This window comes from Pseudophryne corroboree, chromosome 2 (assembly GCF_028390025.1).
Source record: "Pseudophryne corroboree isolate aPseCor3 chromosome 2, aPseCor3.hap2, whole genome shotgun sequence".
Classification (NCBI taxonomy): Eukaryota; Metazoa; Chordata; class Amphibia; order Anura; family Myobatrachidae; genus Pseudophryne; species Pseudophryne corroboree.
Genome location: NC_086445.1, coordinates 28,482,979 through 28,505,714, shown reverse-complemented (window position 1 = coordinate 28,505,714; position 22,736 = coordinate 28,482,979). Strand labels below are relative to the sequence as shown.

At 51.2% G+C, this 22,736-nt stretch overlaps 1 protein-coding gene across 2 annotated transcripts in view; it reads right to left on the bottom strand.

Moving 5' to 3' along the window:
- Positions 1-18,723, bottom strand: part of RNF169 (ring finger protein 169) — a 32,737-nt gene extending 14,014 nt beyond the window's left edge. Inside the window, exons 1-3 of one of the 2 annotated variants that reach the window (XM_063950932.1) lie at positions 18,504-18,721; positions 1,731-1,856; positions 1,310-1,413 (exon numbers count right to left, since the gene is read on the bottom strand). In XM_063950932.1, the coding sequence (XP_063807002.1) occupies positions 1,310-1,413; positions 1,731-1,856; positions 18,504-18,527 (254 nt within the window). In that variant the 5' untranslated portion in view covers positions 18,528-18,721. Of the gene's footprint in view, positions 1-1,309; positions 1,414-1,730; positions 1,857-18,503 lie in introns of both variants that reach the window. The other variant, XM_063950933.1, reaches the window with a different exon arrangement.
- Between the last annotated feature and the right edge of the window lie 4,013 nt (positions 18,724-22,736).

Genomic DNA, 22,736 nt, shown 5'->3' with positions numbered 1-22,736 from the left:
GATGACCAGGCGATACCCGGCCACAGAGGACATGAGGTATGACCAGGCGATACTCGGCCACAGAGGACATGAGGTATGACCAGGCGATTCCCGGCCACAGAGGACATGAGGTATGGCCAGGCGGTAAGCGGCAACAGAGGACATGAGGTATGACCAGGCGATACCCAGCCACAGAGGACATGAGATATGACCAGGTGATACTTGGCAACAGAGGACATGAGGTATGACCAGGTGATACCCAGCAACAGAGGACATGAGATATGACCAGGCGATACCCAGCAACAGAGGACATGAGATATGACCAGGTGATACTTGGCAACAGAGGACATGAGGTATGACCAGGCGGTACCCGGCAACAGAGGACATGAGGTATGGCCAGGCGATACCCGGCAACAGAGGACATGAGAGATGACCAGGCGATACCCGGCAACAGAGGACAAGAGAGATGACCAGGCGATACCCGGCAAAAGAGGACATGAAGTATGACCAGGCAATACCCGGCAACAGAGGACATGAGATATGACCAGGCGATACCCGGCAACAGAGGACATGAGGTATGACCAGGCGATACCCAGCCACAGAGGACATGAGGTATGACCAGGCGATACCCAGCAACAGAGGACATGAGATATGACCAGGCGATACCCGGCAACAGAGGACATGAGATATGACCAGGCGATACCCGGCAACAGAGGACATGAGAGATGACCAGGCGATACCCGGCAACAGAGGACATGAGAGATGACCAGGCGATACCCGGCAACAGAGGACATGAGGTATGACCAGGCGATACCCGGCCACAGAGGACATGAGGTATGGCTAGGCGATACCCGGCAACAGAGGACATGAGATATGACCAGGCGGTACCCGGCAACAGAGGACATGAGGTATGACCAGGCAATACCCGGCAACAGAGGACATGAGAGATGACCAGGCGATACCCGGCAACAGAGGACATGAGAGATGACCAGGCGATACCCGGCAACAGAGGACATGAGGTATGACCAGGCGATACCCGGCCACAGAGGACATGAGGTATGGCTAGGCGATACCCGGCAACAGAGGACATGAGGTATGACCAGGCGATACCCGGCAACAGAGGACATGAGGTATGGCCAGGCGATACCTGGCAATAGAGGACATGAGAGATGACCAGGCGATACCCGGCAACAGAGGACATGAGATATGACCAGGCGATACCCGGCAACAGAGGACATGAGATATGACCAGGCGATACCCGGCCACAGAGGACATGAGAGATGACCAGGCAATACCCGGCAACAGAGGACATGAGATATGGCCACTTTACCATGTGATGCAGTTTGTGTTGTTCTTCGAGACAAAAGCCGATCTGTGAAGGGTCCTCCTGGTGGACGGCTCCTCATTCTCAGAGTCCGAGAGGGGCTGCGGGTGCTGGGGAGAAGCGAGAGTGGAGTTAGAGAACAAAGACCCGACAGGTCCGACTTTAAGCCCCTTATACGCCTGCTATATTACTGAGCTCTGCGTCTCTCTGCTAGATGCTTTGGAGGGCTCGGAATCGAGCGTCCTCACACAGGTGTGTCCTAGAACACGTATCCTATTTCCGCCATGTGGCAAGAGACGCCTGGCGCCACTAAGATGCTGCGATCCCCGCACTATTCCCCGAATGTTACATCTTATTTGCTTTGTAGCCATATACCATGTGCTTAGTGTCCTAAGCACGTCGGAATCCTATGTAAGACATGACCCACCGTGACATGACACAGCTTTATGGCGCTTTTGTCGTCCGCGTCTCTGCTCCCCCCCGCCGCGTCCTCTACCAGTCGCCTCTGACTCATCGGATCAGGAACTCTCTCCAGTCTCGGATCACCATTTCCCTATAAACACCAGTGACAAGAGACAACAACAATTCAGTGGGGAGCAAGTGCGCAGCACAGGAAGATCCAGTACAGTGAGAGGATATTATCCGTACTGTCTCTCTGACGGAGAGCTCACAATCTAAATGCCAGCAACAAGATTTCTGTTTATGAAACATTAAGGGCCCCATACGCTAGAACGATAATGCCCGATTTCATCTGATTTTGACGTTTCGGGCCGATAAATCGGATGAAAAGTGGCAAATCGGATGTTACATCCGATCTGATGCGCGGTCCCGTGAGCATCGGACCGGAGCCCCTAGGTCGTTATTGCTGCACTTCTGATATGTCGGATCCCGCAGGCATGGCTGGGATTGCATACGATACATCGTATGCAAAAGGACCACATACGATGTATCGTAAGCGATCCTGCCGCCCGGTTCACGGGAAAGCGTAGACGACATGGGGGTCCGACACCGTAGTGTATGGGCCCCTTACTCTGACGTCACCACAATCTTACACAGCCGCCTATACATACAGACTATCACGTTACCGAACCACTGTCTGACCATGGCTCTGGGACTCCGGGTCAACACCATTTAGGTCGACACACCTTCAGTTGACACCTGAAATAGGTCAACATGGACAAAAGATCGACGTGGAATAAGGTTGACGAGTTTTTTTGGTGTTGTTTTCTCCGTAATGTCATCGGGAACCCCAATTTGTGCACAGGGTAACCTTGCTGCGCTCGCTTAGCTCGCCATGCTTCGGCCAAGGTGCCTCGCTCCGCTACCTCTGCGCTCGCCACAGATTACTATTCCCAATTGTAGTCCACGTGGATCGTAAAGTATCAAAAAGTTCAAAAGATGAAAAAAAATAAGAATTTACTCACCGGTAATTCTATTTCTCGTAGTCCGTAGTGGATGCTGGGGACTCCGTAAGGACCATGGGGAATAGACGGCTCCGCAGGAGACTGGGCACATCTAAAGAAAGATTTAGGACTATCTGGTGTGCACTGGCTCCTCCCCCTATGACCCTCCTCCAAGCCTCAGTTAGGAACTGTGCCCGGAAGAGCTGACACAATAAGGAAGGATTTTGAATCCCGGGTAAGACTCATACCAGCCACACCAATCACACCGTATAACTCGTGATAGGAACCCCGGTTAACAGTATGATAACAACGGAGCCTCTGAACAGATGGCTCGCAATAACAACCCGATTTGTGTAACAATAACTATTTACAAGTATTGCAGACAATCCGCACTTGGGACGGGCGCCCAGCATCCACTACGGACTACGAGAAATAGAATTACCGGTGAGTAAAATCTTATTTTCTCCGACGTCCTAGTGGATGCTGGGGATTCCATAAGGACCATGGGGATTATACCAAAGCTCCCAAACGGGCGGGAGAGTGCGGATGACTCTGCAACACCGAATGAGAGAACTCCAGGTCCTCCTCAGCCAGGGTATCAAATTTGTAGAATTTTGCAAACGTGTTTGCCCCTGACCAAGTAGCAGCTCGGCAAAGTTGTAAAGCCGAGACCCCTCGGGCAGCCGCCCAAGATGAGCCCACCTTCCTTGTGGAATGGGCTTTTACAGATTTAGGCTGCGGTAGTCCCACCGCAGAACGCGCCAGCTGAATAGTGCTACAAATCCAGCGCGCGATAGTCTGCTTAGAAGCAGGAGCACCCAGTTTGTTGGGTGCATACAGGATAAACAGCGAGTCAGTTTTCCTGACTCCAGCCGTCCTGGAAACATAAATTTTCAGGGCCCTGACTACGTCCAGTAACTTGGAATCCTCCAAGTTCCTAGTAGCCGCAGGCACCACAATAGGCTGGTTCAAGTGAAACGCTGATACCACCTTCGGGAGAAACTGAGGACGAGTCCTCAACTCTGCCCTATCCATATGGAAAATCAGATAAGGGCTTTTATATGACAAAGCCGCCAATTCTGACACACGCCTGGCCGAAGCCAGGGCCAACAGCATGACCCCTTTCCACGTGAGATATTTCAAATCCACAGTCTTAAGTGGTTCAAACCAATGTGATTTCAGGAACTCCAAAACCACATTGAGATCCCAAGGTGCCACTGGGGGCACAAAAGGAGGCTGAATATGCAGAACTCCTTTGACAAAAGTCTGAACTTCAGGCAGTGAAGCCAGTTCTTTCTGGAAGAAAATCGACAGGGCCGAAATCTGGACCTTAATGGACCCCAATTTGAGGCCCAACGTCACCCCTGCTTGCAGGAAATGCAGGAATCGACCCAGTTGAAATTCCTCCGTTGGGGCCTTCCTGGCCTCACACCAAGCAACATATTTCCGCCAAATGCGGTGATAATGTTTTGCGGTGACATCCTTCCTGGCTTTGATCAGGGTAGGGATGACTTCCTCCGGAATGCCCTTTTCCTTCAGGATCCGGTGTTCAACCGCCGTGCCGTCAAACGTAGCCGCGGTAAGTCTTGGAACAGACAGGGCCCCTGCTGCAGCAGGTCTTGTCTGAGCGGCAGAGGCCAAGGGTCCTCTGAAAGCATCTCTTGAAGTTCCCGGGTACCAAGCTCTTCTTGGCCAGTCCGGAACCACGAGTATAGTTTTTACTCCTCGCCTTCGTATTATTCTCAGTACCTTGGGAATGAGAGGCAGAGGAGGAAACACATAAACCGACTGGTACACCCACGGTGTTACTAGAGCGTCCACAGCGATCGCCTGAGGGTCCCTTGACCTGGCGCAATATCTTTTTAGCTTTTTGTTGAGGCGGGACGCCATCATGTCCACCTGTGGTCTTTCCCAACGGTTTACCAGCATTTGGAAGACTTCTGGATGAAGTCCCCATTCTCCCGGGTGGAGGTCGTGCCTGCTGAGGAAGTCTGCTTCCCAGTTGTCTACTCCAGGAATGAACACTGCTGTCAGTGCTAACACATGATTTTCCGCCCATCGGAGAATCCTTGTGGCTTCTGCCATTGCCCTCCTGCTTCTTGTGCCGCCCTGTCTGTTTACATGGGCGGCCGCCGTGATGTTGTCTGATTGGATCAGTACCGGTTGGTTCTGAAGCAGGGGCCTTGCTTGGCTTAGGGCATTGTAAATGGCCCTTAGCTCCAGAATATTTATGTGAAGCGAAATCTCCTGATTTGACCACAGTCCTTGGAAATTTCTTCCCTCTGTGACTGCACCCCAGCCCCGAAGGCTGGCATCCGTGGTCACCAGGACCCAGTCCTGTATTCCGAATCTGCGGCCCTCTAGTAGATGAGCCCTCTGCAGCCACCACAGCAGCGACACCCTGGTCCTTGCCGACAGGGTTATCCACTGTTGCATCTGGAGATGGGACCCGGACCATTTGTCCAACAGGTCCCACTGGAAAGTCCTTGCGTGGAACCTTCCGAATGGAATTGCTTCGTACGAAGCTACCATTTTTCCCAGGACTCATGTGCATTGATGTACCGACACCTGTCCCGGTTTTAGGAGGTCTCTGACTAGAGATGACAACTCCTCTGCTTTTTCCACTGGAAGAAACACTTTTTTCTGGTCTGTGTCCAGAATCATTCCCAGGAACAGAAGACGTGTCGTCGGGACCAGCTGTGACTGTGGAATATTGAGAATCCAGCCGTGCTGTTGTAGCACTTCCCGAGAAAGTGCTACCCCCACTACCAACTGTTCCTTGGACCTCGCCTTTATCAGGAGATCGTCCAAGTACGGGATAATTAAAACCCCCTTCTTGCGAAGGAGTATCATCATTTCGGCCATTACCTTGGTAAAGACCCTCGGTGCCGTGGATAACCCAAACGGCAGCGTCTGGAACTGATAGTGACAGTCCTGTACCACAAATCTGAGGTACTCCTGGTGAGGAGGGTAAATGGGGACATGCAGGTAGGCATCCTTGATGTCCAGAGAGACCATGTAATCCCCCTCGTCCAGGCTCGCAATAACCGCCCTGAGCGATTCCATCTTGAACTTGAACTTTCTGATATACGTGTTCAAGGATTTTAAATTTAAGATGGGTCTCACCGAACCGTCCGGTTTCGGTACCACAAACATTGTGGAATAGTAACCCTTTCCTTGCTGAAGGAGGGGTACCTTGACAATCACTTGCTGTGAATACAGCTTTTGGATAGCCACCAACACTGCCTCCCTGGCAGAGGGAGTTGCTGGTAAGGCAGATTTTAGAAAACGGCAGGGTGGGGGGGGGGGGGGGGGGACGTCTCGAATTCCAGCCTGTACCCCTGAGATACTACTTGAAGGATCCAGGGATCCACCTGTGAGAGAGCCCACTGTGTGCTGAAATTTCTGAGACGGGCCCCCACCGTACCCGGGTCCGCCTGTGAAGCCCCAGCGTCATGCTGTGGACTTACCGGACGCAGGGGAGGACTTTTGCTCTTGGGAACTGGCTGTATGCTGCAGCTTTTTCCCTCTACCTTTGCCTCTCGGCAGAAAGGATGCGCCTCGAGCCCTCTTGTGTTTATGGGGCCGAAAGGACTGTACTTGATAATACGGTGCTTTCTTTTGCTGTGGGGTAGCCTGTGGCAAAAATGTCGATTTCCCAGCCGTAGCTGTGGAAACGAGGTCTGAAAGACCATCCCCAAACAGTTCCACCCCCCTATAAGGCAAAACTTCCATGTGCCTTTTTGAATCGGCATCACCTGACCACTGCCGAGTCCATAACCCCCTTCTGGCGGCAATGGACACTGCGCTTATTTTTGATGCCAGCAGGCAAATATCCCTCTGTGCATCACGCATGTATAAGACAGCGTCTTTTATATGCTCTACTGTCAGCAAAATATTGTCCCTATCCAGGGTATCAATATTATCCGACAGGGAATCTGACCACGCAGCAGCAGCACTGCACATCCATGCTGATGCAATCGCTGGTCGCAATATAATGCCCGTGTGTGTATATATAGCTTTTAGGGTAGCCTCCTGCTTTCTATCAGCAGGATCCTTTAGGGCGGTCGTATCCTGAGACGGTAGTGCCACCTGTTTTGATAAACGTGTAAGCGCTTTATCTACCCTAGGGGATGTTTCCCAACGTGACCTATCCTCTGGCGGGAGAGGGTACGCTGCCAATAACCGTTTAGAAATTATAAATTTCTTATCGGGGGAAGTCCAGGCTTCCTCACACACCTCATTTAATTCCTCAGATGCAGGAAAAAATAAGAATTTACTTACCGATAATTCTATTTCTCGTAGTCCGTAGTGGATGCTGGGAACTCCGTAAGGACCATGGGGAATAGCGGCTCCGCAGGAGACTGGGCACAAAAGTAAAGCTTTAGGACTACCTGGTGTGCACTGGCTCCTCCCCCTATGACCCTCCTCCAAGCCTCAGTTAGGATACTGTGCCCGGACGAGCGTACACAATAAGGAAGGATCTTGAATCCCGGGTAAGACTCATACCAGCCACACCAATCACACCGTACAACCTGTGATCTGAACCCAGTTAACAGCATGATAACAGAGGAGCCTCTGAAAAGATGGCTCACAACAACAATAACCCGATTTTTGTAACAATAACTATGTACAAGTATTGCAGACAATCCGCACTTGGGATGGGCGCCCAGCATCCACTACGGACTACGAGAAATAGAATTATCGGTAAGTAAATTCTTATTTTCTCTGACGTCCTAGTGGATGCTGGGAACTCCGTAAGGACCATGGGGATTATACCAAAGCTCCCAAACGGGCGGGAGAGTGCAGATGACTCTGCAGCACCAAATGAGAGAACTCCAGGTCCTCCTCAGCCAGGGTATCAAATTTGTAGAATTTAGCAAACGTGTTTGCCCCTGACCAAGTAGCTGCTCGGCAAAGTTGTAAAGCCGAGACCCCTCGGGCAGCCGCCCAAGATGAGCCCACCTTCCTTGTGGAATGGGCTTTTACAGATTTTGGCTGTGGCAGGCCTGCCACAGAATGTGCAAGCTGAATTGTACTACAAATCCAACGAGCAATAGTCTGCTTAGAAGCAGGAGCACCCAGCTTGTTGGGTGCATACAGGATAAACAGCGAGTCAGATTTTCTGACTCCAGCCGTCCTGGAAACATATTTTCAGGGCCCTGACTACGTCCAGCAACTTGGAGTCCTCCAAGTCCCCAGTAGCCGCAGGTACCACAATAGGCTGGTTCAGGTGAAACGCTGAAACCACCTTAGGGAGAAATTGAGGACGAGTCCTCAATTCTGCCCTATCCGTATGAAATATTAGGTAAGGGCTTTTATAGGACAAAGCCGCCAATTCTGACACGCGCCTGGCTGAAGCCAGGGCTAACAGCATTACCACTTTCCATGTGAGATATTTTAAGTCCACAGTGATAAGGGGTTCGAACCAATGTGACTTTAGGAACCCCAAAACCACATTGAGATCCCAAGGTGCCACCGGAGGCACAAAAGGAGGCTGTATATGCAGTACCCCTTTGACAAACGTCTGAACTTCAGGAACTGAAGCCAGCTCTTTTTGGAAGAAAATCGACAGGGCCGAAATTTGAACCTTAAATGGACCCTAATTTTAGGCCCATAGACAGTCCTGTTTGCAGGAAATGCAGGAAACGACCCAGTTGAAATTCCTCTGTAGGGGCCTTACTGGCCTCGCACCACGCAACATATTTACGCCAAATACGATGATAATGTTGTGCGGTTACTTCCTTCCTGGCCTTGATCAGGGTAGGGATAACTTCATCCGGAATGCCTTTTTCCTTCAGGATCCGGCGTTCAACCGCCATGCCGTCAAACGCAGCCGCGGTAAGTCTTGGAACAGACAGGGTCCCTGCTGGAGCAGGTCCCTTCTTAGAGGTAGAGGCCACGGGTCCTCTGTGAGCATCTCTTGAAGTTCCGGGTACCAAGTCCTTCTTGGCCAATCCGGAGCCACGAGTATAGTTCTTACTCCTCTCCGTCTTATAATTCTCAGTACCTTGGGTATGAGAGGCAGAGGAGGGAACACATACACTGACTGGTACACCCACGGTGTTACCAGAGCGTCCACCGCTATTGCCTGAGGGTCTCTTGACCTGGCGCAATACCGGTCTAGTTTTTTGTTGAGACGGGACGCCATCATGTCCACCTTTGGTTTTTCCCAACGGTTTACAATCATGTGGAAGACTTCTGGATGAAGTCCCCACTCTCCCGGGTAGAGGTCGTGTCTGCTGAGGAAGCCTGCTTCCCAGTTGTCCACTCCCGGAATGAACACTGCTGACAGTGCTATCACATGATTTTCCGCCCAGCGAAGAATCCTTGCAGCTTCTGCCATTGCCCTCCTGCTTCTCGTGCCGCCCTGTCTGTTTACGTGGGCGACTGCCGTGATGTTGTCCGACTGGATCAACACCGGCTGACCCTGAAGCAGAGGTCTTGCTTGGCTTAGAGCATTGTAAATGGCCCTTAGTTCCAGGATATTTATGTGAAGTGACGTTTCCAGGCTTGACCACAAGCCCTGGAAATTTCTTCCCTGTGTGACTGCTCCCCAGCCTCTCAGGCTGGCATCCGTGGTCACCAGGATCCAGTCCTGAATGCCGAATCTGCGGCCCTCTAGAAGATGAGCACTCTGCAACCACCACAGGAGAGACACTCTTGTCCTTGGGGACAGGGTTATCCGCTGATGCATGTGAAGATGCGATCCAGACCATTTGTCCAGCAGATCCCACTGAAATGTTCTTGCATGGAATCTGCCGAATGGAATCGCTTCGTAGGAAGCCACCATTTTTCCCAGGACCCTTGTGCATTGATGCACTGAGACCCGGTCTGGTTTCAGGAGGTTTCTGACTAACTCGGATAACTCCCTGGCTTTTTCTTCCGGAAGAAACACCTTTTTCTGGACTGTGTCCAGAATCATCCCTAGGAACAGCAGACGTGTCGTCGGAATCAGCTGTGATTTTGGGATATTTAGAATCCACCCGTGCTGTCGTAACACTACTTGAGATAGTGCTACTCCGACTACTAACCGTTCCTTGGATCTTGCCCTTATCAGGAGATCGTCCAAGTAAGGGATAATTAAGACGCCTTCTCTTCGAAGAAGTATCATCATTTCGGCCATTACCTTGGTAAAGACCCGGGGTGCCGTGGACAATCCAAACGGCAGCGTCTGAAACTGATAGTGACAGTTCTGTACCACAAACCTGAGGTACCCTTGGTGAGAAGGGTAAATTGGGACATGGAGGTAAGCATCCTTGATGTCCAGAGACACCATATAGTCCCCTTCTTCCAGGTTCGCGATCACTGCTCTGAGTGACTCCATCTTGAACTTGAACCTTTGTATGTAAGTGTTCAAAGATTTCAGATTTAAAATAGGTCTCACCGAGCCGTCCGGCTTCGGTACCACAAACAGCGTTGAATAATACCCCTTGCCCTGTTGCAGGAGGGGTACCTTGATTATCACCTGCTGAGAATACAGCTTGTGAATGGCCTCCAATACCGCCTCCCTGTCGGAGGGAGACGTCGGTAAAGCAGACTTTAGGAACCGGCGAGGGGGACGTGTCTCGAATTCCAATTTGTACCCCTGAGATACCACCTGAAGGACCCAGGGGTCTACCTGCGAGTGAGCCCACTGCGCGCTGAAATTCTTGAGACGTGTCCCCACCGTGCCTAAGTCCGCTTGTAAAGCCCCAGCGTCATGCTGAGGACTTGGCAGAAGCGGGAGAGGGCTTCTGTTCTTGGGGATTGGCTGTCTGTTGCAGCCTTTTTCCCCTTCCTCTGCCCGGGGCAGAAATGAGGAGCCTTTCGCTCGCTTGCCCTTATGGGGACGAAAGGACTGCGTCTGATAATACGGCGTCTTCTTATGTTGAGAGGCGACCTGGGGTAAAAATGTGGATTTCCCAGCTGTTGCCGTGGCCACCAGATCTGACAGACCTACCCCAAATAACTCCTCCCCTTTATAAGGCAATACTTCCATATGCCGTTTGGAATCCGCATCACCTGACCACTGTCGCGTCCATAACCCTCTTCTGGCAGAAATGGACAGCGCACTTAATCTTGATGCCAGTCGGCAAATATCCCGCTGTGCATCACGCATATATAGAAATGCATCTTTTAAATGCTCTATAGTCAGTAATATACTGTCCCTGTCTAGGGTATCAATATTTTCAGTCAGGGAATCCGACCAAGCCAAACCAGCACTGCACATCCAGGCTGAGGCGATTGCCGGTCGCAGTATAACACCAGTATGTGTGTAAATACATTTTAGGATATTCTCCTGCTTTCTATCAGCAGGATCCTTAAGGGCGGCCATCTCAGGAGAGGGTAGAGCCCTTGTTTTGACAAGCGTGTGAGCGCTTTATCCCCCCTAGGGGGTGTTTCCCAACACACCCTAATCTCTGGCGGGAAAGGATATAATGCCAATAATTTTTTAGGAATTATCAGTTTTTTATCGGGGGAGACCCACGCATCATCACACACCTCATTTAATTCCTCAGATTCAGGAAAAACTACAGGTAGTTTTTTCTCACCGAACATAATACCCTTTTAGTGGTATTAGTATTATCAGAAATATGTAAAACATTTTTCATTGCCTCAATCATGTAACGTGTGGCCCTACTGGAAGTCACGTTTGTCTCTTCCCCGTCGACACTGGAGTCAGTATCCGTGTCGACGTCTGTATCTACCATCTGAGGTAACGGGCGTTTTAGAGCCCCTGATGGCTTTTGAGACGCCTGGACAGGCACAAGCTGAGTAGCCGGCTGTCTTATGTCGTCAACTGTTTTTTGCAAAGAGCTGACACTGTCACGTAATTCCTTCCATAAGATCATCCACTCAGGTGTCGACTCCCTAGGGGGTGACATCTCCATTACAGGCAATTGCCCCGCCTCCACATCATTTTCCTCCTCATACATGTCGACACAACGTACCGACACACAGCACACACACAGGGAATGCTCTGACAGAGGACAGGACCCCACTAGCCCTTTGGGGAGACAGAGGGAGAGTATGCCAGCACACACCAGAGCGCTATATATATACAGGGATAACCTTAAATAAGTGTTTTTCCCCCTTATAGCTGCTATTTGTAATTATTACGCCAATTAGTGCCCCCCTCTCTTTTTTACCCTGTTTCTGTAGTGCAGGACTGCAGGGGAGAGTCAGGGAGACGTCCCTTCAGCGGAGCTGTGAGGGAAAATGGCGCCTGTGTGCTGAGGAGATAGGCTCCGCCCCCTTCTCGGTGGCCTTTTCTCCCGCTTTTATGTGGAATCTGGCAGGGGTTAAAATTCATCCATATAGCCCTGGGGGCTATATGTGATGTATTTTCGCCAGCCAAGGTGTTTCTATTGCTGCTCAGGGCGCCCCCCCCCCCTAGCGCCCTGCACCCTCAGTGACCGGAGTGTGAAGTGTGCTGAGGAGCAATGGCGCACAGCTGCAGTGCTGTGCGCTACCTTGGTGAAGACAGGATGTCTTCTGCCGCCGATTTTCCGGACCTCTTCTTGCTTCTGGCTCTGTAAGGGGGCCGGCGGCGCGGCTCTGGGACCGGACTCCGAGGCTGGGCCTGTGTTCGGTCCCTCTGGAGCTAATGGTGTCCAGTAGCCTAAGAAGCCCAATCCACTCTGCACGCAGGTGAGTTCGCTTCTTCTCCCCTTAGTCCCTCGATGCAGTGAGCCTGTTGCCAGCAGGTCTCACTGAAAATAAAAAACCTAAAACTAAACTTTCACTAAGAGCTCAGGAGAGCCCCTAGTGTGCACCCTTCTCGGTCGGGCACAAAAATCTAACTGAGGCTTGGAGGAGGGTCATAGGGGGAGGAGCCAGTGCACACCAGGTAGTCCTAAAGCTTTACTTTTGTGCCCAGTCTCCTGCGGAGCCGCTATTCCCCATGGTCCTTACGGAGTTCCCAGCATCCACTAGGACGTCAGAGAAACTACTGGTAGTTTTTTCTCACCGAACATAATACCCTTTTTTGTGGTACCTGGGGTACTATCAGAAATGTGTAATACATTTTTCATTGCCTCAATCATGTAACGGGTGGACCTATTGGAGGGTACACTAGTCTCATCGTCGTCGACACTGGAGTCGGTATCCGTGTCGACATCTGTGTCTGCCATCTGAGGTAGCGGGCGTTTTAAAGCCCCTGATGACATTTGAGACGCTGGAACAGTCACAAGCTGAGTAGCCGGCTGTCCTATGTCGTCAAACCTTTTATGTAAGGAGCTGACAATGTCACGTAATTCCTTCCATAAGTCCATCCACACAGGTGTCGACCCCTCAGGGGGTGACAACACATTTACAGGCATTTGCTCTGCCTCCACATCATTTTCCTCATCATACATGTCGACACAGCCGTACCGACACACAGCACACACACAGGGAATGCTCTGACAGAGGACAGGACCCCACAAAGCCCTTTGGGGAGACAGAGGGAGAGTATGCCAGCACACACCAGAGCGCTATATAACAGAGGGATATCACTATACAGAGTGTTTTCCCTTATAGCTGCTTGTATTATATATATACTGCGCCTAAATTTAGTGCCCCCCCTCTCTTTTTTACCCTTTCTGTAGTGCAGGACTGCAGGGGAGAGCCAGGGAGCGATCCTTCCAGCGGAGCTGTGAGGGAAAATGGCGCCAGTGTGCTGAGGGAGATGGCTCCGCCCCTTTTTTGGCGGGCTTTCTTTCTAGGAGCTCAGGAGAGCCCCTAGTGTGCATCCAGCTCGGCCGGGCACAGAAATCTAACTGAGGCTTGGAGGAGGGTCATAGGGGGAGGAGCCAGTGCACACCAGATAGTCCTAAATCTTTCTTTAGATGTGCCCAGTCTCCTGCGGAGCCGTCTATTCCCCATGGTCCTTACGGAGTCCCCAGCATCCACTAGGACGTCAGAGAAAAGTGAAAAACTCATGTCAACCTTTTTTCATGTCGACCTATTTCAGATGTCGAGGTAAGGTGTGTCGACCTTCTTGGTGTCGATATGGAGTCCTGATACCCTGACTATATACGCAGCACTTCTCTAATGTCACCTACCTCCTACAGCATAGGTCTGCACACTCGGTCCTCAGGACCCCACACAGTGCATGTTTTGCAGGTAACCCAGCAGGTGCACAGGTGTACTCATTACTCACTGACACATTATAAAAGGTCTGCAGGTGGAGCTAATTATTTCACTTGTGATTCTGTGAGGAGACCTGCAAAACATGCACTGTGTGGGGTCCTGAGGACCGAGTTTGTACAGGAACCTATACCCACTGCCCCTCACAGCTCCCTACAGAAATCTATACACGGTGACCCCTATCTCCCATAGCTCACCAGACATAGAACCTGTCCAGTCATCACTGTCCTGTATGTGACCTCAGAGATGCTCGCCAGTCCCCTATACACAGCACCTGTCATGTATCAGTAATGTGATCCCAGACACAGCACCTGCCGCCAGTCTCCTATAGGGCCCTATACACAGCACCTGTCAGATGTATCACTGTGATCCCAGACACACCACCTGCCGCCAGTCTCCTATAGGGCCCTATACACAGCACCTGTCAGATGTATCACTGTGATCCCAGACACACCACCTGCCGCCAGTCTCCTATAGGGCCCTATACACAGCACCTGTCAGATGTATCACTGTGATCCCAGACACACCACCTGCCGCCAGTCTCCTATAGGGCCCTATATACAGCACCTGTCATCAGTCTCCTATAGGGCCCTATACACAGCACCTGTCATCAGTCTCCTATAGGGCCCTATACACAGCACCTGTCAGATGTATCACTGTGATCCCAGACACACCACCTGCCGCCAGTCTCCTATAGGGCCCTATATACAGCACCTGTCATCAGTCTCCTATAGGGCCCTATACACAGCACCTGTCATCAGTCTCCTATAGGGCCCTATACACAGCACCTGTCAGATGCATCAGTGTGTAATGCGATCCTATAAATACCACCTGCCACCAATCTCCTATAGGGCCCAATATACAGCACCTATCCGATGTATCCGTGGGTAATGTGATCCCAGACACACCACCTGCTGCTTGTCTCCTATAGAGCCCTATACATGTAATGTGATGCTAGACACACCTCCCGCCACGAGTCTCCCACAGGGCCCTATACACAGCACCTGTCAGATGTATCAGTGTATAATGTGATGCTAGACACACCTCCTGCTGCCAGTCTCCCTATACGGCCCTATACAATACATGTAATGTGATGCTAGACACACCTCCTGCCGCCAGTCTCTTATAGGGCCCTATACAATATATGTAATGTGATGCTAGACACACCTCTTGCCGTTAGTCTCTTATAGGGCCCTATACAATATGTGTAATTTGATGTCAGACACACCCCCTGCCGCCAGTCACCTATAGGGCCCTATACAATATGTGCAATGTGATGCTAGACACACCTCTTGCCGCTGGTCTCCTATAGGGCCCTGTACAATATATGTAATGTAATGTTAGATACACCTCCTGCCGCTCGTATCCTTTAAGACACAGCACCTGGCAGATGACATCTGTCCCCTATGTGATGTTACAGGGTGTAATGGGGTGTCACAGTGTATCCTGGAAGACCATATGTGTAATAGGGTGTAGAATGGGGTGTCAGGTGATGTTACAGGGTGTAATGGGGTGTCACAGTGTATCCTGGCAGACCATGGGGGTCATTCCGAGTTGTTCGCTCGCAAGCTGCTTTTAGCAGCTTTGCACACGCTAAGCTGCCGCCTACTGGGAGTGAATCTTAGCATATTAAAATTGCGACCGAAAGATTAGCAGAATTGCGAATAGACACTTCTTAGCAGTTTCTGAGTAGCTCCAGACTTACTCGGCATCTGCGATCAGTTCAGTCAGTTTCGTTCCTGGTTTGACGTCACAAACACACCCAGCGTTCGCCCAGACACTCCTCCGTTTCTCCAGCCACTCCCGCGTTTTTCCCAGAAACGGTAGCGTTTTTTCACACACTCCCATAAAACGGCCAGTTTCCGCCCAGAAACACCCACTTCCTGTCAATCACATTACGATCACCAGAACGAAGAAAAAACCTCGTAATGCCGTAAGTAAAATACCTAACTGCATAGCAAATTTACTTGGCGCAGTCGGACTGCGGACATTGCGCATGCGCATTAGCGACTATTCGCTCCGTTTCGACAAAAAAATAACGAACGAACAACTCGGAATGACCACCCATATGTGTAATAGGGTGTAGAATGGGGTGTCAGGTGATGTTACAGGGTGTAATGGGATGTCACAGTGTATCCTATCAGATCATATGTGTAGTACGGTGTAGAATGGGGTGTCAGGTGATGTTACAGGGTGTAATGGGGTGTCACATGCTATCCTGGCAAATCATATGTGTAATAGGGTGTAGATTATGGTGTGTTGTGATGTTACAAGGTGTAATGGGGTGTCACAGTGTATCATCCCAGATCATATGTGTGTAGTAGGGTGTAGAATGGGGCATGAGGTGATGTTACCCGGTGTAATGGGGTAACACTGGGTATCCTGGCGGATCATATGTGTAATAGAGTGTAGAATGGGGTGTGATGTGATGTTACAGGGTGTAATGGGGTGTCAGTGTATTCTTGCAGATCACATGTGTAATAGAGTGTAGAATGGGGCGTGATGTCACAGGGTGTAATGGGGTGTCACAGGGTAGCTTGGCAGAAAATATGTGTGATAGGGTGTAGAATGGGGTGTGATGTGATGTTACAGGGTGTAACTGGGTGTCACAGTGTATTCTGGCAGATCATATGTGTAATATGGTGTAGAATGGGGTGTGATGTGATGTTACAGGGTGTAATGGGGTGTCACAGGGTAGCCTGGCAGACCATATGTGTAATAGGGTGTAGAATGGGGTGTCAGGTGATGTTACAGGGTGTGATGGGGTGTCACAGTGTAGCCTATCAGGTCATGTGTGTTGAATGGGGCGTCAGGTGACGTCACAGGGTGTAATGGAGTGTCACATGCTATCCTGGCAGACCATATGTGTAATAGAGTCACGTGATGTCAAAGGGTGTAATAACCATATGTGTAATGGGGTGTGATGTGATGATTCAAGGTGTAATGGGGTGTCAAACGCTATCCTGGCAGATCATATGTGTAATAGGGTGTAGAATGGGGTGTCAGGTGATGTTACAGAGTGTAATAAAGGTGTCACAGGGTAGCCTGGTAGACTATATGTGTAATAGGGTGTAGAATTGGGTGTCAGGTGATGTTACAGGGTGTATGGGGTGTCACAGTGTATTCTGGCAGATCATATGTGTAATAGGGTGTAGAATGGGGTGTCAGGTGATGTTACAGGGTGTAATAAAGGTGTCACAGGGTAGCCTGGTAGACTATATGTATAATAGGGTGTAGAATGGGGTGTGATGTGATGTTACAGGGTGTAATGTGGTGTCACAGTGTATTCTGGCAGATCATATGTGTAATAGGGTGTAGAATGGGGTGTCAGGTGATGTTACAGGGTGTAATGGGGTTTCACAGTGTATTCTGGCAGATCATATGTGTAACAGGGTGTAGAATGGGGTGTCAAGTGATATTACAGGGTGTAATGGGGTGTCACAGTGTATTCTGGCAGACCATATGTGTAATAGGGTGTAGAATGGGGTGTCAGGTGATGTTACAGTATGTAATGGGGTGTCACAGTCTATTCTGGCAGATCATATGTGTAATAGGGTGTAGAATGGGGTGTCAGGTGATATTACAGGGTGTAATGGGGTGTCACGGTGTATTCTGGCATACCATATGTGTAATAGGGTGTAGAATGGGGTGTCAGGTGATGTTACAGGGTGTAATGGGGTGTCACAGGGTAGCCTGGCAGATCATATGTGTAACAGGGTGTAGAATGGGGTGGCAGGTGATGTTACAGGGTGTAATGGGGTGTCACAGGGTAGCCTGGCAGATCATATGTGTAATAGGGTGTAGAATGGGGTGTCAGGTGATGTTACAGGGTGTAATGGGGTGTCACAGGGTAGCCTGGCAGATCATATGTGTAATAGGGTGTAGAATGGGGTGTCAGGTGATATTACAGGGTGTAATGGGGTGTCACAGGGTAGCCTGGCAGATCATATGTGTAACAGGGTGTAGAATGGGGTGTCAGGTGATGTTACAGGGTGTAATGGGGTGCCATAGTGTATTCTGGCAGAACATATGTGTAATAGGGTGTAGAATGGGGTGTCAGGTGATGTCAGTGTATTCTGGCAGATCATGTGTAATAGGGTGTAGAATGGGGTGTCAGGTAATGTTACAGGGTGTAATGGGGTGTCAGTGTATTCTGGCAAATCACATGTGTAATAGGGTGTAGAATGGGCTGTCAGGTGATGTTACAGGGTGTAATGGGGTGTCACAGGGTAGCCTGGCAGATCATATGTGTAACAGGGTGTAGAATGGGGTGTCAGGTGATGTTACAGGGTGTAATGGGGTGCCACAGTGTATTCTGGCAGAACATATGTGTAATAGGGTGTAGAATGGGGTGTCAGGTGATGTCACAGTGTATTCTGGCAGATCATGTGTAATAGGGTGTAGAATGGGGTGTCAGGTAATGTTACAGGGTGTAATGGGGTGTCACAGTGTATTCTGGCAAATCACATGTGTAATAGGGTGTAGAATGGGCTGTCAGGTGATGTTACAGGGTGTGATGGGGTGTCACAGGGTAGCCCATCAGGTCACGTGTGTAAAATGGGGCGTCAGGTGACGTCGCAGGGTGTAATGGCGGTCACGTGTGTAACAGGGTGCAGAATGGGGCGTCACAGGGCGTAACGGCGGGTCACGTGTGTGAGAAGAGGGCGCACGGTGTGACCCGGTACCTGGGTGGCAGCTCTCCGGGACATGCCGAGTGGGAATCACATCCCCCGGTTAGGATCCAACCGCCGGATATCCGCCCAGCCACGCGTGACGTCATTAGTCGTGCTCCGATGGCGAGAGGTCGCGCGTGACGTCGGCGGAGGTAACAGCAGGGGCGTCATGCGAGGGGGCGTGTCCCACGTCTACGACGCCCCCTGGCGCGTGTCCTTCCTCACCTCCCCGCGCTGAGAGAGGGGCGCGGGCTCAAATTACGGGTCACGTGATGCTCTGTGGGTATTAATATAATATATACGGTAGCCGCCCGCAGGGAGGGATCAGCGTCAGTACAAGGGCACGTGATGTACGTGACGCGCTGTGTGTATTATATATACGGTAGCCGGGTGGTGGGCTGGGCTGTGAGTTGAGGCGGTATCATCAGTACATCTACATGGGGGGGGGGGGTATAATATGTCTCTGTTGGGGGGGGGGGGTGTTATGCTGCATGTCTGTGTAATTCTCTACCTCTCCCCCTCAGACTCTCCACCTCTCTACAGAACTTCAAACAGGCTCTCAAGACCCAAACCCAGCCAAATCTCCTCCTAACCCTCTGCTCCACGCTCTCTATGTACCCCATCTGTGTCACCCCTGTCTGTCTACCCCTCCCCTTAGAATGTAAAGGGCCCTACACACATGCCGATTTTCGGAAAGATATGAACGATCTCGTTCATAAATGAACGAGAACTCGTTCATATCTTTCAGTGTGGAGGCTCCAGCGATGAACGATGCGCGGCCCCGCGCTCGTTCATCGCTGGTCTCCCGTCGGCTGTACATGCAGGCCAATATGGACGATCTCGTCCATATTTGCCTGCACTTCAATGGAGCCGGGTGACGGGGGGAGTGAAGAAACTTCACTCCCCCCGTCACTGCCCCCCTGCCGCCGGGTCGCTCGTCGGCCGTATCCGCCGTCGGGCAGCTCGGCGGCGGGTCGGCCAGTGAGTAGGGCCCTTTAGCTCTCACGAGCAGGGCCCTCTTCCCTCATGTGCTTATCCTTTCTTACTTTAATAATCTTCAACTGTACCACATCCAGCAGTCTTCTGCCACCTGATACTTATTCCAGTGTCATCTGCTGATGTAACTATGTTTATTTACCCTGTACTTGTCCTATATTGTCATCTACTGTAAGTTGCTGTTTTCCCTGTTTGATTATTTATGTACTCTGTAATTGGGCGCTGCAGAACCCTTGTGACACCATATAAAGGATAATAATAATAATTTCTCCTACGTCCTAGAGGATGCTGGGGACTCCAAAAGGACCATGGGGTATAGACGGATCCGCAGGAACCTGGGCACACTATAAAGACTTAAACTGGGTGTGAACTGGCTCCTCCCTCTATGCCCATTCCTCCAGACCTCAGTTAGACTTTGTGCCCAGTAGTGACTGGACACACACTAGGGGAGCTCTACTGAGTTTCTCTGAAAGACTTTTGTTAGGTTTTTTATTTTCAGGGAGACCTGCTGGCTACAGGCTCCCTGCAGCGTGGGAGTGAGGGGAGAGAAGCAGGACCCACTTCTTCTTAGTTTAAAGGCTCTGCTTCTCCTCTCCCTCCCCTGCTTCTCGGCTACTGGACACCATTAGCTCCATAGGGTTCGATCACTTGGTGCGCCTAGCTGCTCGTTCCCGGAGCAGCGCCGTCACCCCCCTCACAGAAGCCAGAAGAAAGAAGTCGGGTGAGTATTGGAAGAAAAGAAGACTTCAGTGACGGCAGAAGACTTCAGTAACGAAGGTAAGCACAGCGGTAGGGCTGCGCTCCATGCTCCCACACACCAACGTCTCTGGCAGGGTGCAGGGCGCTGGGGGGGGAGCGCCCTGGGGGGCATGTTGCTAACAGTCTATGATGCTGACGGGGGACATATTACGGTGCCTGGGCACAGCGTATGTTCACCCCGCCAGCATGTCGCAGGGGGGACAGACAGCGGTAGCGCTGCGCTCCCGGCTCCCGCGCTTTCCATCACCTGCAGGGCGCTGGGGGGGAGCGCCCTGGGCAGCATATAATAAGATCGGTATTATTACTGGCGGGGGGACATACCTCGGTGCCCGCCCGCCAGTGCGCCACGAACGGAAGGGAGAGGCAGCGGTAGCGCTGCGCTCCCGGCTCCCGCACTCCATCGGGCCTGCAGGGCGCTGGGGGGGAGCGCCCTGAGCAACATTTAAAATAATGTAATCTCTGGCGGAGGGGACATGCTTCGGCGCCCGCCCCGCCAGTGCGCTGCGAACGGGAGGGAGAGGCAGCTCCCCGTCGGACTCCAGGGTGCAGGGCGCTGGGGGAAAGCGGCATGGATAAGAGGATCCCGGGCGGGGGTACATTCCCGGACACCGGGTGTCTTCGCCCCGCCGGGAGCACGCCGCGGTCCTTAGCTCCACACACCAACGGCTTCCTTGGGTGCAGGGCGCAGGAGGGGCGACCTGGGCTGCGTGGGGAAAAAAGTAAGTTATACAAGGTGTTACCCCCTGTATATAGGGTCCCCCAGCTAGTTTTAGGGGGTTATATATTTATATTTCTCTATCGTCCTAGTGGATGCTGGGGTTCCTGAAAGGACCATGGGGAATAGCGGCTCCGCAGGAGACAGGGCACAAAAAGTAAAGCTTTAGGATCAGGTGGTGTGCACTGGCTCCTCCCCCTATGACCCTCCTCCAAGCCTCAGTTAGGTTTTTGTGCCCGGCCGAGAAGGGTGCAATCTAGGTGGCTCTCCTAAAGAGCTGCTTAGAAAAGTTTAGCTTAGGTTTTTTATTTTACAGTGAGTCCTGCTGGCAACAGGATCACTGCATCGAGGGACTTAGGGGAGAAGAAGTGAACTCACCTGCGTGCAGGATGGATTGGCTTCTTTGGCTACTGGACATTAGCTCCAGAGGGACGATCACAGGTACAGCCTGGATGGTCACCGGAGCCTCGCCGCCGGCCCCCTTGCAGATGCTGAAAAGAGAAGAAGGTCCAGAATCGGCGGCAGAAGACTCCTCAGTCTTCTTAAGGTAGCGCACAGCACTGCAGCTGTGCGCCATTGCTCTCAGCACACTTCACACGGCAGTCACTGAGGGTGCAGGGCGCTGGGGGGGGGCGCCCTGGGCAGCAATGAAAATCCTTTTTTTGGCAAAAAATACCTCACATATAGCCTCCGGGGCTATATGGAGATATTTAACCCCTGCCAGAATCCATTTTTAAGCGGGAGACGAGCCCGCCGAAAAGGGGGCGGGGCCTATCTCCTCAGCACACAGCGCCATTTCCTCACACAGTTCCGCTGGTCAGGAAGGCTCCCAGGCTCTCCCCTGCACTGCACTACAGAAACAGGGTTAAATCAAGAGAGGGGGGGCAAAATTTGGCGAAATTGTGATTTTATAAAAGCAGCTATAAGGGAGCACTTATTATAAGGCTATCCCTGTAAAATATAGCGCTTTGGTGTGTGCTGGCAAACTCTCCCTCTGTCTCCCCAAGGGGCTAGTGGGGTCCTGTCCTCTATCAGAGCATTCCCTGTGTGTGTGTGCTATATGTCGGTACGTGTGTGTCGACATGTATGAGGACGATGTTGGTGAGGAGGCGGAGCAAATTGCCTGTAATGGTGATGTCACTCTCTAGGGAGTCGACACCGGAATGGATGGCTTATTTATGGAATTACGTGATAATGTCAACACGCTGCAAGGTCGGTTGGCGACATGAGACGGCTGGCAAACAAATTAGTACCTGTCCAGGCGTCTCAAACACCGTCAGGGGCGTTAAAACGTCCTTTTACCTCAGTCGGTCGACAGACACAGACACGGACACTGATTTCAGTGTCGACGGTGAAGAAACAAACGTATTTCCCTTTAGGGCCACACTTTACATGTTAAGGGCAATGAAGGAGGTGTTACATATTTCTGATACTACAAGTACCACAAAAGAGGGTATTATGTGGGATGTGAAAAAACTACCTGTAGTTTTTCCTGAATCAGATAAATTAAAGGAAGTGTGTGATGATGCGTGGGTTCCCCCCGATAGAAAATTATTGGCGGTATACCCTTTCCCGCCAGAAGTTAGGGCGCGTTGGGAAACACCCCTTAGGGTGGATAAGGCGCTCACACGCTTATCAAAACAAGTGGCGGTACCGTCTATAGATAGGGCCGTCCTCAAGGAGCCAGCTGACAGGAGGCTGGAAAATATCATAAAAAGTATATACACACATACTGGTGTTATACTGCGACCAGCGATCGCCTCAGCCTGGATGTG